The 16497-nt window shown below is 39.6% G+C and overlaps 2 protein-coding genes across 2 annotated transcripts; both read left to right on the forward strand.

The window, feature by feature from the left end:
- The first annotated feature begins 9224 nt into the window (after positions 1-9224).
- On the forward strand, positions 9225-12449 carry LOC126702850 (uncharacterized). The gene is made up of 2 exons (XM_050401715.1): positions 9225-12009; positions 12196-12449. Exons 1-2 carry the CDS (start codon positions 9225-9227, stop codon positions 12447-12449), a joined length of 3039 nt encoding a protein of 1012 aa, XP_050257672.1.
- Positions 12450-13489: 1040 nt separating this feature from the next.
- LOC126702853 (probably inactive leucine-rich repeat receptor-like protein kinase At5g48380) lies at positions 13490-15679 on the forward strand. Its single transcript, XM_050401717.1, has 3 exons — positions 13490-13911; positions 14606-14870; positions 15224-15679. The coding sequence occupies exons 1-3, from the start codon at positions 13490-13492 to the stop codon at positions 15677-15679; spliced, it is 1143 nt and encodes a 380-aa protein (XP_050257674.1).
- The last annotated feature ends 818 nt before the right edge of the window (positions 15680-16497 follow it).

Consider the following 16497-nt stretch of genomic DNA (forward strand, 5'->3'; position numbering starts at 1 on the left):
TCTTCATTGGATTTCCATTTACCAAAACGTTGTGCTTGGTTATAGTTTATTGCTTTGTGCACTAGGTGCAGTTTTTTTTTTTTTTAATTATCTTTTTGTGTGTGGAATTCCTAATAAATTTGTGTGATCTATCAATAAATCCGCTATATTATTATTTGAGGTCAAAATAGAATTTTCCATTTGGTATCAATAAGATTTTTTTCAACATTATAATTCACAAAAAGGATTTGAACATAAAGCCCCTTTTAAAGAAACTTAACTCTGCCTACGAAGTTCTATAGATTAAAAACTTCGAGGATAAAAACGAATAGGAACAAAAGAAAACAATTGGTGGAGAAATATCCTCCACCCAAATTGCACGAAATCAACTGTCCTTTCAGTGTATGCACACACAATTATTGGACAAGCTCATAGAAATTTCGTTTAAATGCATTAATTTGACAGCATTGTTTATTGATTTCGTTTTCCATGCTCTGGAGTCTCAACTAGCGTTCTTAACAGTGCAATGACTTCGAAAATTTGACTCAGCAACCACTTTAGTATACGGTAATTAAAAACCCTCATTACTTATCTAGTAGTACAGATTTGGATCCAATTTTTATACATTCTCTGAAGCATCAAGAAGTAATGGAAATGATCCATTTTCCAATCTGAAATTTCCTGGAAAGGATTTTGTTTCAATGTCTCTTTCTAAGTGGTTACATTTATGGCTTTCTACGCCTGCGTTTTTTTGCGAAGCACTGACTAGCATAGCTGTTTTTCACATGTTTGCTTGCTCATTTTCGGATATTCTTGACACAAGCATTGGCTTAGTGACTGCTGGAAATCAATTAAACATTCACATGAAGACACTTACGACTACCTTAAATATTCATGTAGCTTCGACAACAATGCCGAAGGGATGCTGGAACCCTGATGGGAATGAAGTTTTAAATATCCGACTCAGTGGCATGATGCTCAGGGGCCAGTTCCCTCGGGGCATTAAAAACTGCACACGTTTTACAGGGTTAGACCTCTTGGCTAATGAACTTTCAGTTTCAGGACCCCTCTCATTTGACATGGCTGAGTTAGTCCCGTTTATCTCAAAACTCGACCTCTCCTGCAATAAATTTTCTGGCAAAATCCCGATGAGCTTTTCCAATTGCAGTTATCTAAATGTCCTTAGACTTGACCACAACCAACTAACTGGTGAAATCCCTCCTGAATTAGGCCTCCTCAATTGTATAAAAGTCTTCAGTGTTTCTAACAATTCATTGAGAGTGTTGTTTCCATTTTCTTTGTCAATGCCTCTATTACTTTGGCCATAATCAAAGAAATAGCTATTTTTGTGTCCCAATTATGTGTCTTTTATGATTGAGAAGCAAAGGAAAAAGAAGATGGCACTGTCCAAGGGGAGGAGTACTAAGAACAAAGATAAAGAAGCTGATTAAGACAACCACTTATCAGTCTCCTGGAAGAAGGGAGCAAAAAGGAACATATGACTACTAGTCTATGTTTAAAATTCGGAATCATCTTTTAAGTCCTTGGTTTAAAATCTTTGGAAGAAATAAACAAAACAACATATGCTTTTCCCCTATTCAGGTTTTTTTTTTTCCCCATATTTATTTATTTTTGAAACATTTGAGAGAATTTCATAGAATTCTACAAAATTGCTTATTGGAAAATTTTGGCCTAATTATACCCAATAAACAAATTTGCTAGTACTTGTTTAGAAAACTCTCTCGTAGGGGAGCAAATATTGTCTTAAAGATAGTGAATTTATTAGTCACTCTAAGCCGTTAAACTTTCTTATTTCTTTTCATTGTTGACTCCATAGTTCCTAACATTTCAGAGTCCTCACAGCTCTTTTGCATATATTTGTTTGCTTATTTCTTGATATTCTTGAAATAAGCAATGGTTCACAGAGTAGTATTGACTGCTTGAAATAAATTAAAAATTCACTAGAAGACCCTCACAGATACCTTAAAGATTCATGGGACTTCAGCAACAATACCGAAGGTTTCGTTTGTAAATTTGATGGAGTTGCTTGCTGGCACCCTGATGGGAATGAAGTCATAAGTATCCAACTCAGAAACAGGGGGCTCAGGGGCCACTTTCCTCGGTGCATTAAAAACTGCTCAAGTTTAACAGGGTTAGACATTTCTTCTAATGAACTTTCAGGACCCCTTCCACTTGACATTGTCGAGTTAGTCCCGTTTATCTCAATCCTTTTCCACAGATCTTTGCCGATTGCAGTTATCTAAATGTTCTTAAACTTGACAACAACCGGCTATTTGGTGAAATTGTTAGGGAAAAATCCTAATCCCTTCAATGTCTATGTTTGAATTAAAATATATAACTACCAAGCAATAGCAATATTATGGAAACAAAAAAAAAATTTCAGCAAGCACCACATAAACACAACCACACAAGAACACCAAATCTTACGTGGAAAACCCTCTAGTGTAGAGGGAAAAACCACGGGGCAGTTCCGAAAAATATCCACTAAAATAGAGATTACAACTATCAAGTTTATGTTAAACTTGAGTCCACAATAAATTGGATATATAACAAATAAATATCAAGGAGTAAATACAATCTCACCACAAAGTCAGTAGCAAAATCTTTCTCTGAATACTCCAACTCTCCATGGTTGTAGCACTCAAAAACTCTATGAGAACTCCATCAATTTATCTTCCTTGTATGTAACTTGAGCAAAGAAAAATGTCTCATTTTTCTTTTTCACTCTCTCACACTCTCACTGTGTTTCTCTCTATCTTTTTGAACTGCCCTCCTGAAGCTCTCACTTGTGTTTTTCTCACAATGGCCAAATGGCTCTCTCTTGCTTCAGCTCTTCACCATGTGTTTCTCTTTGCCACACACACTGGCCGAATGGCCTTTTTTTCTTTCTTTTCTTTTTCTTCAGTGTGTACAACACGCTTAGGATCACTTCTCATTAAGAGAAGTCAGACTTCTCACAAGTCTTGGTCATTTCTCAATAAATGAGAAAGCTGAATTTGAAGACTCTTGGAACAAGCTCATAAATGAGCTTTGACAAAATGTGTGTGCTAGAATCCAAAGGGTGTCACATGCACCCAACAATCTCCCCCTCTAGCACACTAAGGAAGGAGATCTTTAACCCAAGTCTTTAATTAGAATTCATGCCGAGCAATTAGACACAAAGCTTTAGCTTCTCTCTTGACACAACCTTGGTTAACATGTCACCTGGATTTTCATCTATGTGAATCTTCTCTAATTCAAATGACTGTTATTTAACAACTTGTCTCAACCAATTGTATCTCACCTCAATGTGATTCGAGCGTGAATGGTACATAGAATTCTTGCTCAAGTCTATAGCACTCTGACTATCACAATTAACTAGATACCCATCTTGCTTCAAACCCAATTCTTGGAGAAACCATTTCAACCAAAGCATCTCTTTACTTGCTTCATTAGCTGCAATGTACTTAACTTCAGGTGTAGATAAGGCAACACACTTCTGCAATCTTGACTGCCATGATACAACTCCCCCTACAAAAGTAAATAAATACCCCAATGTAGATTTCCTACCATCAAGGTCATCTACCCAACCTGCATCTACATAACCCTCCAAAACTGGTTTAGAATCACCAAAAGTCAAGCACAATTTAGAGCTACCCCTCAAATACCTAAAAATCCACTTCACCGCTTCCCAGTGATCTTTACCAGGATTAACCATGAACCTGCTAACAACACCAACTTCATGAGCAATGTCTGGCCATATGCAAACCATAGCATATATCAAACTCCCAACTACAGAGGAATAAATAGTTGATGCTATGTCTCCCTTCTCTTTCTTTGATGAAAAACAAGATCTCTTTCTTAACTTGAAATGAGAACCAAGAGGTGTGCTAACTAGCTTGGCATGCTTCATATTGAACCTTTCAAGAACCCGCTTAATATATTTCTCTTGTGATAACCATAGCTTCTTAGCTTTCCTATCAAATAGAATCTGCATACCCAAAATTTGCCTTGCTGGACCCAAGTCTTTCATATCAAATGACTTGAACAAGTCCTTCTTCAAATTTCCAATCACACTTGCATCTTTTCCTACTATCAACATATCATCTACATATAGCAGAAGAATAACAAATTTACTATTGGAAAATTTTCTGACATACACACAATGATCTGCATTTGTCCTCGTGTACTCGTGACCCACCATGAATGAGTCAAACTTCTTGTACCACTGTCTTGGAGCTTGCTTTAAGCCATACAAACTTTTCTTTAACTTGCAAACCCTGTGTTCTTTCCCTTTCACTTTGAATCCCTCTGGCTGATCTATATAGATTTCTTCTTTCAAATCACCATGAAGAAAAGTTGTCCTCACATCAAGTTGCTCAAGCTCAAGATCCAAGCTAGCTACTAATCCTAAAACTACTCGAATGGAACTCATCTTGACTACTGGAGAAAATATCTCATCAAAGTCAATCCCTTCTTTCTGATTGAAACCTTTAACCACCAATCGAGCTTTGTACTTCACTAACTTGTCACCATCTTTCTTTAGCTTGAACACCCATTTGTTTTTCAATACCTTCTTGCCTTTAGGAAGTTCCATCAAGTCATAAGTCTTATTCTTGTTCAAAGAATTCATCTCTTCATGCATAGTCTTCAGCCAACTCTGCTTATCCTTATGAGACTGTACTTCCTAAAAACTTTCTGGCTCCCCCTCTTTAGTAATCATAGCATACTCAGAAGTGGGGTATCTAGTCGATGGACGACGCTCTCTAGTAGACCTTCTCACCTGAGGTTCTACCATCTCTAGTGGAGGAGGCTACTCCCCCTGCTTAACACCATCTGTATTTGTCACATCATCATCACCAACACCTGCTGGCTCATCAACATCAAATTCAGTTGGTTCATCACCCTAATTCTCATCTTGTACCTCTTCCTTATTTGTGGCGTTATGCGAGGAAGAAGAAGTAGGTGTAAGATCATGAACACCTCCAACTGTAGTTTTAGGCTTTTCAATTTTCTCAAAGTCTGCCAAGTTTTCATTTCATGAAAAACTACATCTCGACTTCTGATCATCTTCTTTTCTTTTGGATCCCATAGCTGGTAGCCAAATTTTGCATCTCCGTATCCAACAAATATACAAGGAGTGGATTTGCTAACAAGCTTCTATGTCTGTTCCTTAGGCACATGTATAAATGCCTTGCACCCAAATACCTTCAAGTGAGAGTAAGAAACATCTTTTCTTGTCCATACTCTTTCTGGTATATCAAAACCCAAAGGAACTGATGGAGATCTATTAATTAGGTAGCATGCAGTCACAACAGCTTCACCCTATAATGACTTAGGCAGATTAGCCATTCTCTACATATATCTGATCTTTTCAACAATAGTGCGATTCATCCTTTCTACCACACCATTTTGCTGTGGGGTACCAGGAACTGTCTTCTCATATCTAATGCCTTTCTCGGAGCAGTAACTCTTGAATTCATTAGATGTGTATTCACTTCTGTTATCAGTGCTCAAATACCTGGTCTTTTGTTTTCAAAACATAAACCCACACCTTTCATGAAGCATCATCAATAAATGTAACAAAATATTTACTGCCACCTAAAGTCTCAACATCAATGGGACCACATACATCAGAATAAACAAGATCTAATACATTGGGTTTTCTAGTAGAGGGTATATTAAATGAAACTCTATGTTGTTTACCAAATAAACAAAAGTCACAAGGATTTAGTGATGTACCTTTGGCAAAGGGAATGAGAGACTTCTTTACCAAAATCTACAACCCTTTTTCACTTATATGAGCCAGCCGCCTATGCCACAAGTTAGGCGAAGAATCCTCCTAAGCTGCACTAACAACATCCTTGCACAACTTTACTTATGTCTTGTAAAGTGTACAACAAATCTTCCCTCTAGCAAACACCAATGATATTTTTCTAAGCCACCATTTTCCATCATGAAAATAATTGCCATAGCCTTCTTTATCAAGAACATGAGTGGAAATCAAATTTAGGCGAATATCCGGAACATGTCTCACATCCTTCAAAATCAAGGTGTATCCAGTGTTAGCCCTAACACAAATATCACCAATTCCCACAATGTCCGCATAACTATCATTACCCATCTTCACTCTCCCAAAGTTTCTCGCTTTGTATGAAGTGAATAACTCCTTTCTTAGAGTGACATGGCAAGAAGCAGCTGAACCAATCACCCATTCAACATAAGGATCTGAAACTATACAACAATCATCTTGTCCTATGGCTAGGACCTCATCTTCCAACACTATAATAGCAGCAGTGTTCTTATCATCAACCTTTTTTTTTACTTTTATCATCTTTCTGTTTGTTCTTCCAAGCCTTGCAATTCCTTTTTATGTGACCTTCTTTATCACAATAAAAACACTTGAATTTTCCTTTCGACTCTAACCGACTTCTAGATTTACCTCACCCTTTAAAACTTCTACTCTTACTCCTCCCCCTGTTCTCTGTGACAAGAGCCTGTGCAATATCCTTGCCTATATCCTTTCTTCTAGTTTCTTCATTAAGCAAACTATTTTTAACTATGGCAAGTTGTAACACACCATTCAGAGCGGAATTACTAAGTGACACTACCAAAGTCTCCCAACTCTCAGGTAAGGAACTCAGCAGCAATAAAGCTTGCAACTCATCATCTATTACTAGCTTCATTGTAACCATCTGATTAACCAAGTCTTGGAACTCACTAAGGTGCTTGGCAATGGACTTACCCTCCTTAAACTTCAAATTCACAAGCTTTCTAGCAATAAAAGCTTTATTTTGAGCTGTCTTTCTTTCATAAAGACTCCTTAATTTTTCCCAAAGAGCCTCTGCATTTGTTTCCTGAGACACATGGTGAAAAACACTGACATTGATGCATTGTCTAATACACCCAACAGTTTTTCTATTTAATTTCTCCCAGTCTCTATCTGACATATAACTAGGCTTGGCACTATCACCCTCAATTGGGCCATGTAAATCCTTGCAATAAAGGACATCCTCCATCATCGGCTTCCATATCAAATAATTCGATGCCGAGAGTTTAACCATAGTATTCATAGCCATATTCTCCATTTAATCCAACACAAGACAGTCGAACCCAAGCAACCAAAAGCTCTAATACCACTTGTTGGGGAAAAATCCTAATCACCTCAATGTCTATGTGTGAATTAAAATATATAACTACTAAGCAATAGCAATATTATGGAAACCAAAAAAAAAAAAATCAGCAAGCACGGGGCAACTTCGAAAAATATCCACTAAAATAGATATTACAACTATCAAGTTTATGCTAAACTTGAGTCCACAATAAATTGGATATACAACAAATAAATCTCAAGGAGTAAATACAATCTCACCACAAAGCCAATAGCAAAATCTTCCTCTGAATACTTCAACTCTCCATGGTTGTAGCACTCAAAAATTCTATGAGAACTCCACCAATTTATCTTCCTTGTGTGTAACTTGTGCAAAGAAAATGTCTCCTTTTTCTTTTTCACTCTCTCACACTCTCACTATGTTTGTCTCTATCTTTTCGGACTACACTTCCTGAAGCTCTCACTTGTGTTTTTCTCACAATGGCCGAATGGCTCTCTGGTGCGGACACGAGGTACAAGCCCCCAATTACACACACGTATAGGAGGAAGAGCAAAAAGAAGACGGCCCAGCCTGTGGCCTTATGGATGGAGCATACTAGTTATTGGGCTTGAAATTAAGCAAGCCCGAACATTTAATGATTAGGGTTTCTTTAGGGTTTTTATTGTTGGCTATTTAAACAATTTTTCAGATTATTGTAAGACAGTTTTAAGAATTATTAAAAATAAACGTGTGTTTTCTTTCACTGGTGCCGACTCCAGTTTGCTTGGTGCTGACTCCAAGCAGCCCTTAGGTGCTGACTCCTAGGGTTTATCTTTTGTTCTATTGTTAGTGTGGTTGTCCTACGTCAGTTTTGGTATCAGAGCAAACTTCCGGTCCATACAACATAACCGTAGACAACCAATAGAAAGCAAAACCATCAAAAGAGCAAGCCAGCCAAATATGTCAGTACCTTTCAAGTATTTGCCCCATGAAATCTTGAACAAGCCCAAACCAGTCCCAGCGATCCGTGTATACCCCGCAGCCCCACATGAGTTTTTCATCCCCAAGCCAACAGAGAAGCCAGTGACGCCTCCCAAGCCGGTGACCACCATCCGTGCCCGCCTCTGACCACAGAACCCACACCCCACAAACCCAAAATAAAAAATAAAAAAATAAAAAATAAAAAATAAAAAATAAAAAATAAAAACAGAAGAGAAGAAGGTGACCCACGTAAGCCCATCAACCACCGGCCGCCGGTACCCAGAAATTAACCCTCACCGCCGCAAGACCCAGCCGCCAAAACCCATTGTTGACCCACCGCTGCTGAGATCGAAGAACACTGCCGCTGCTGAGATTGACGAGCCACTGCCGCTGCCGAGACCTGAGAAAAGCAGCCACCCACCGCTGTCTGTGCTTCCTTCACGCCGCCATCAGTCTCCTACACCGGCAGAAGACTCTCATCGCAGAGAAATTTTTTTTCCTTTTCTTTTAGTCCTGAGTTCGTTGTCTGTTTCTTTAGTTTCTATTCAGTCTGTAGCCACTTAAGTTTTAAGTCCGTGAACTGTATTTTATTATATTTCATTTAAAAAAAAAAAAAGAAAAAAAAAAGAAAAAAGGTAAGTATTGTTGTTGTGAGCCCATTGCATGTATTGGGCCTTAAATTGTTCTCCACAGGTCCACTTATCCAAGTCAGATCCATTTACTTGACTATCCAGTGCAAAGAGATTGGCCACTGACTAGGTACAACTCTTACTCTCTTTTGGTGGGTTCAATTTTGTCTCATTGAAATATTATCTTTATATTTTTTATGTGCATATCCCACCATATATTATTGGCCTACCCGTTTTGTGTCCAAATTAGCTATTTTATTATTTGTGCTTTGTACCCATTATAAAAAAAAAAAAAAAAAAAAAAAAAAAAAAAGAGAAACCTTGAAATATTTGATCCTCATTATTAATTGTGGAGCTTATTGAAAATTGACTTTATTTGGGCTATCTCTCAATATTGTGAAATCTGTCACTACTTGACTGCAATTTCTTCACATGCACTCTTGCCTGGCCCTAATTTTAAATTGAGAATTGGTTACTTGAACTTTTGTGAATCTCAATTGCATTCATAAATATAGTGTGCATGCATTTACGTAGTGGTCGCATCATGTCAAACTCTGAACATCAATCCACTTCTGAGTCTAGGTCCTCCTTAGAGCAAACCATAGATGACCTAGCAAAAAGTGTCTGTAATTTAATTGATAGGGTTGATCAAATTGAAGCATCTCAAAGAGAGACCGTTAACCATGAAGGAGGTAACCGGCTTAGGCAAAGTCACCACGGTTACTTTCATAGGGTTCCAAACTTTGAACATGATCACTATAATCACAATGACCCTAGGGATTATGATGATAGAATGTTCAAGGAAAATATAGAGGCACCCACCTTTGACGGCTGCCTGGACCTATGGGTTTTCACTGATTGGTTACGTCAGATGGATAAATTCTTTGACTACTACCATTGGGCTGAGAATAAGAAAGTGAGGTATGCTAGGATGAAGTTAGTTGGAAGAGCCGACCTTTTCTGGGAGGACCTTGAGGATAGCATTAGGCGACGACATGAGCCCCCCATTACTGATTGGCTTGAGATGAAGGGTGCACTCTCAAGGAATTATCTTCCTTCAACTTATAGGAGCTCCCTCCTTGAGGAATGGGATCGCCTAAGGCAAGGCACTGCTCCTGTGACTGAGTGTATAGAAAAGTTCAAGGAGTTCAAGAGGCGAATTCGAATAGTCGAGGAAGAGGTTGTCACACTCAATAGGTTTAAGAAAGGTTTAAATGCTAACCTACTGGGCGAGATTATCACCCGTGGAGTCACTACCTTAAGTGAAGCATATGACCTCGCTAGGAATTGTGAATTAGCATCTAAATCTATCTTTTGGCGACGTTCTGAGTCCCGAAGTGTTCCCACCAACCCTCAACCTTTTGGTAGCAAACCTAGACTTGCCTTACCCCCTAAAGTCAACCCCAATAGCACCCCATTAGAAAAAGAGGACAAGGGAAAAGGTGTGGTCAATGAGCCTTCAAGATTAGGATCTCGCCTCCAATGCTTCAAATGCAATGGGGTTGGACACATCGCTGCTAGATGTCCCTCTAGGACCCTTGTCATTCAAGAGGGTGATGAAAAGGTAGAAGATGTTGAGGAGCTAGTGTATGATCCGAATGTTGAAGAAACCCAAGATGTTGAAGCGGAATGGGAAGATGATCCTAGCTATCTCGCATGCATTAAAGCCATTTCTCCCCAAGTTGATGATTCCAAGAACTTTGGTGTCCCTAGAGTGAATGTGGTAAGGTGTGCCTTGGCAGAGCAAAGAGACGCTGAAGATTGGCTAAGGAGTGCCATCTTTCAAACTTACACTAAGTGTGGAGACAAAACTTGCAAAGTTATCATAGATAGTGGAAGTTGCATTAATGCAGTGTCTTCTAACGTTGTTTCCCGCCTAGGCTTGAAATTGACCCCACACCCCAACCCATATAAAGTTTCTTGGGTGGATACTTCCTCCATAGCCATAAAAGAAAGATGTGTTGTCCCACTTCAATTCCTCACCTACAAGGCTGAAATATGGTGTGACGTGATTCCCATGGATGTAGGGCATATCATCTTAGGTAGACCTTGGCTGTATGATCTAGATGTCACCCTTCATGGGCGATCCAATTCTTGCTCATTTATGTTTGAAGGTAAGAAGATTGTGCTCACTCCTTTGAAACCCAAGCCAATTGGCATGAGCAAGAAGACAGAGGCACCAAAGGCGAAAGGCTTGAACATCATAAGTCCGAGGGCATTTGAAAGGGTAGCAATTCAAGAGTCCATTGTGTTTGTCTTAGTTGCCAGGGAACTACGTGGAGAGACCAGTGAGGAGCAACCTGAAGAAGTGAGGTTAGTGCTCCAGGAATTTGAGGACGTTTTCCCTGAGGAACTCCCCGATCATTTACCACCCATGCGTGACATACAACACGCCATAGATTTTGTGCCCGGAGCGGCCCTACCTAACTTGCCTCATTATAGGATGAGCCCTGTAGAGCATGCCGAGTTGCAAAGGCAAGTAGAAGAACTACTTAGGAAGGGTTTTGTCCGTGAAAGCATGAGTCCTTGTGCGGTCCCTGCACTCTTAACTCCAAAAAAAGATGGAACTTGGCGGATGTGTGTTGATAGTCGTGCCATCAACAAGATCACTGTGAAATATCGATTTCCTATCCCCCGGTTGGATGACATGTTAGATATGATGGCTGGAGCAATAATCTTCTCTAAGATAGACTTAAAAAGCGGCTATCATCAAATTAGGGTTCATTCGGGTGATGAGTGGAAAACTGCCTTCAAGACGAAGGATGGGTTATATGAGTGGATGGTGATGCCTTTTGGATTGTCCAATGCTCCTAGTACCTTTATGAGAGTGATGACTCAAGTGCTCAAGCCTTTTATGGGGAAATTCTTGGTTGTGTACTTTGATGACATCCTCATCTATAGTAAGTCTAGGGAACAACACTTAGACCACCTAACTCAAGTTTGTACTACCCTTAGGAAGGAGAGTCTATATGGCAACCTCAAGAAGTGTTCTTTCTTCACTAATAGAGTCGTCTTCCTAGGTTTCATAGTGTCCTCTGAGGGAGTTTCTGCCGACCCCCAAAAGATTCAAGCGATTGTGGAGTGGCCCGAGCCCAAAAATATCCATGAAATTCGAAGCTTTCATGGGCTCGCTTCCTTTTATCGCCGATTCATCAAGGGGTTTAGTACCCTTATGTCCCTCATCACTGACTGCATGAAACAAGGGGAGTTTGTTTGGACTAAAGCTGCTGCTAAAGCTTTCAATGAGGTAAAGCAAAAGATGACTGAGGCACCTGTCATGCGTCTCCCTGATTTTACCAAGCCTTTTGAGGTGGAATGTGATGCCTCAGGTATTGGTATAGGGGGAGTACTTAGTCAAGAGCGTCACCCAATTGCTTATTTCAGTGAAAAGTTGAATGACGCTAAGCAAAAGTACTCCACATATGACAAAGAGTTTTATGCCATTATTCGAGCTCTTTGGCATTGGCCCCATTACCTGTTGTCTCGATAATTTGTTATCTACTCTGATCATGAAGCTTTGCGCTATCTCCATTCCCAAAAGAAGCTAAATTTTAGGCACGGTAGTTGGGTTGAATTTTTGCAGCGCTACCACTTTGTAGTGAAGCATAGGGCGGGAATTGAGAATAAGGCTGCTGATGCACTAAGTCGAAGGGTGTCTTTGTTATCCATCATGAGTGTTAAGGTTACTGGGTTTGAACGACTCAAGGATGATTATGAGTCATGCCCCGATTTTGGGGACCTCTACACTAGCCTCAGGAATGCCCCATGACCAATCCTGGATGATTATACCCTTCAAGATGGGTACTTGTTCAAGGCTAACAAGTTATGTATCCCTCGGTCTTCAGTAAGAGATTTCCTAGTTTGGGAAATACATGCGGGAGGCCTGGCAGGTCATTTTGGCCGAGACAAGACAATTGAGGAAGTGGAACGTCAATTCTATTGGCCTAGTCTTAAGAGGGGTGTTGCCAAGATAGTTGGTCAGTGTCGTACATGTCAATTAGCCAAACATCGCAAGCAAAACACTGGCCTGTACACACCTCTACCTGTGCCAGATCACCCGTGGCAGGATGTGAGTATGGACTTTGTGTTAGGTTTGCCCCGCACCTTTAGGAAGCATGATTCCATTCTAGTAGTTGTTGATCGCTTCTCCAAGATGGCTCATTTCCTACCATGTTCTAAGACCTCTGATGCTTCTAAGATTGCAAAACTCTACTTTGATGAGATTGTCAAACTTTATGGTCTTCCCAAAACCATAGTGTCTGATAGGGATGTTCGCTTCATGAGTTATTTTTGGAAGACCTTGTGGCATTTAGTGGGCACCAAATTGAAATTTTCCACGGCATTTCATCCTCAAACTGATGGTTAAACTGAGGTGGTTAATCGTAGTCTAGGCAACCTCCTTCGGTGTCTAGTGGGTGAAGCCAATCGAAATTGGGATTCTATTCTTCCTGTAGCCCAACTTGCATATAATAGCTCTGTCAATAGGTCTATAGGTGCTAGTCCTTTTGAGGTTGTGCATGGATATACACCTAGGAAGCCCTTAGCTCTTTTGCCTATGTCCCCACATGTTAGGATTTCTGAGTCTGCTGAGGCATTTGCACGACATATTCATGATTTGCATAATGAGATTCGCAAAAAAATTCAGGCAAGTAATTCTCAATATAAAATTCATGCTGACACTCATCGACGTCATGCAGAGTTTCAGGTAGGGGATTATGTCATGATTCGGATTCAACCTGAACGGTTTCCCTCTGGACCGTTAAGAAATTGCAGGCTCGTAGTGCCGGACCATTCAAGGTATTGAAACGAATGGGCCCAAATGCATATGTCATTGACCTCCCTCATGATTATGGTATTAGCTCCTCCTTTAATATTGAGGATCTAGTTGCTTATAAAAGCCCCACAACTATTCCTGATACCCCTTTTGATGAGTCTTTGCCTAATCCTATTGATGCCCCTATTCCCACTCCTTTACCCTTAAATTTGCCCTATGCACATAAAGAATCTATTGATGCTATTTTAGATGAGCAGATTGTTTCTACCAGGGATGGAGAAGTTCACCGTTTCTTAGTTCGGTGGCGAGGGCGACCAGATTCTGATTGCACATGGATTACTCGAGATGAGCTATTGCGACTGGATCCTGATTTGCTGGAGTACTATCAGAGCTCTTCAGATTTCCACTCGACGGGGTCGAGTTCTTCTCACCCGGGGGGAGTTGGTGCGGACACGAGGTACAAGCCCCCAATTACACACACGTATAGGAGGAAGAGCAAAAAGAAGACGGCCCAGCCTGTGGCCTTATGGATGGAGCATACTAGTTATTGGGCTTGAAATTAAGCAAGCCCGAACATTTAATGATTAGGGTTTCTTTAGGGTTTTTATTGTTGGCTATTTAAACAATTTTTCAGATTATTGTAAGACAGTTTTGAGAATTATTAAAAATAAACGTGTGTTTTCTTTCACTGGTGCCGACTCCAGTTTGCTTGGTGCTGACTCCAAGCAGCCCTTAGGTGCTGACTCCTAGGGTTTATCTTTTGTTCTATTGTTAGTGTGGTTGTCCTACGTCACTCTCTCTTGCTTCAGCTCTTCACTGTGTGTTTCTCTCTGTCACACACACTGGCCGAATGGCCTTTTTTTCTTTCTTTTCTTTTTCTTCAGTGTGTACAACACACTTAGGATCACTTCTCATTAAGAGAAGTCAGACTTCTCACAAGTCTTGGTCATTTCTCAATAAATGAGAAAGCTGAATTTGAAGACTCTTGGAACAAGCTCATAAATGAGCTTTGACAAAATGTGTGTGCTGGAATCCAAAGGGTGTCACGTGCACCCAACAGAAATACCTCCCCAAATTGACAACCTCGATCGTTTGAATGTCCTTAATGTTTCTAACAATCAGTTGTGAGGGTTAGTCCCTGTCTTTGGCAGTACCACGATTACAGCTGAGAGCTTTGCTAACAATAAGAACGTTTGTGGAAAGCCTGTAGAACCCTGTCCAACTCAAAAGCGTGGACTGAAATTCGACTTTTCATTCCAATGTGGGTTTCTAGTTGGTTATGTGGTTTCTGCAATTTCAGTAATGACTATTTTTGTGTCCCATTATGTGGTTTGCATGAATGAAAGGAAAACGGATAAGAAGATGACACTGTCAAAGGAAAGGAGTACTAAGAACGAGAATAAAGAAGCTGATCAAGTTAATCAGTCGCAAACTAAGGGGTTCCTGCAATAAGGGACCAAAAAGTTACTTTTGAAACTTCTTTCAATTCCTTGTTTCAACTTTTTCGGAAAATATAAAAAACCCCATGATAGTTTTCATCAAAACATGTAATCCTACAACTGCAGTTTTACAAGAAAATCATAGGGGTTTTTTTTAGTTTTCCGAAAAAAAATATAGTCTCCTTTTTTCATTATTTTTTTTCCCCTTAAGTTCAAGACTTATCAAAATGGTACGTCAAATAAGGATCAAAATGATGCAATCATACAGCCCCTTAGAAGAAACATCCATGTGATAAATTTTGTGGTAACTTCAAATTTGTACTGATCCAGAGTGGCAAATTATTTGATCCACAGAATTCTCAGTTGGAGGGAATAGTTGCTAAAATGAACTTTACAAAACTTAGTGAGGCAACTGATGATTTCATCATAGACAACGTCATTGGGATGGGAAAGGTTGGGGTGATGTACAAAGCAGTTCTTCCAAATGGTTCACTCCTTGCAGTTAAGAGGTTACATGGCTCTGAATCATTTGAAAAACAATTCATAAGTGAGCTATTGGCACTGGGTACATTGAGACACAATAACATAGTTCCCCTCTTGGGATTTTGCAGAGAAAGGAAGGAAAAGCTTCTAGTGTACCAATATATATCAAATGGCAATCTTTATGATTGGCTACACGCAAAGGAAGGCACTGATAAGATCTTGGCATGGCCTTTGAGGATTAAAATTGCAATCGGGATAGCTAGTGGCTTGGCATGGCTTCACCACGGTGGGATTTCAGAGTAGTCCATCTTAACATGAGTTCAAACTCTATTTTACTTGATAAGAATTTTGTGCCCAAGCTATCAAATTTTGGAGGGGCAAAAAAATCTAGTCCTGAAGGGATGATGTTCATTGATTCAAATGACATTGACTCAAGCAATAGCTCTTTTGTAGACAATGGTGTTTGGGAGTTGGGTTTTGTTAAAAGGGATGTGTATGACTATGGAATTCTGCTTCTTGAGCTAATTATAGTGAAGGAACCCATTCAAATCAACAATTTTTTGAACAATTTGAATGGGAGTTTGGTTGATTGGATTACTCATCTTTTGAGTAATTCTTTCGATCTCTATAGTGTCATTGATAAATCTCTGATTGGTCGAGGATTTGATGGTGAAATCATTCAATTTCCTAGAATTGCATGTACTTGTCTTAACTTCTTTCGTAGTCAAAAGCCAACAATGTTTGAATTGTACAATACAATAAGTACTCTTGAAGAGAGATATGGCATCACAAATGACTCTAAGTGATTAAGGCACACAGAAATTGCATGTACTTGTCTTAACTTCTTTCGTAGTCAAAAGCCAACAATGTTTGAATTGTACAATACAATAAGTACTCTTGAAGAGAGATATGGCATCACAAATGACTCTGAGTTATTAAGGCACACAGAAATTGCTACTGCAAGTGCCTCAAATGAAATAGTTCAGGTAGAAATTACATAGACCTATTAATTTGAATAACTACTTAGCTAATTAATTAGGTTAAACAAGTCTAGTTTGTAAGGGTCTAAACAAAACAAACAATTGGAAATTTCTATCACAACCCAAACCCCTCCCCTCCCT

The sequence above is a fragment of the Quercus robur genome, chromosome 10 (assembly GCF_932294415.1).
Source record: "Quercus robur chromosome 10, dhQueRobu3.1, whole genome shotgun sequence".
Classification (NCBI taxonomy): domain Eukaryota; kingdom Viridiplantae; phylum Streptophyta; class Magnoliopsida; order Fagales; family Fagaceae; genus Quercus; species Quercus robur.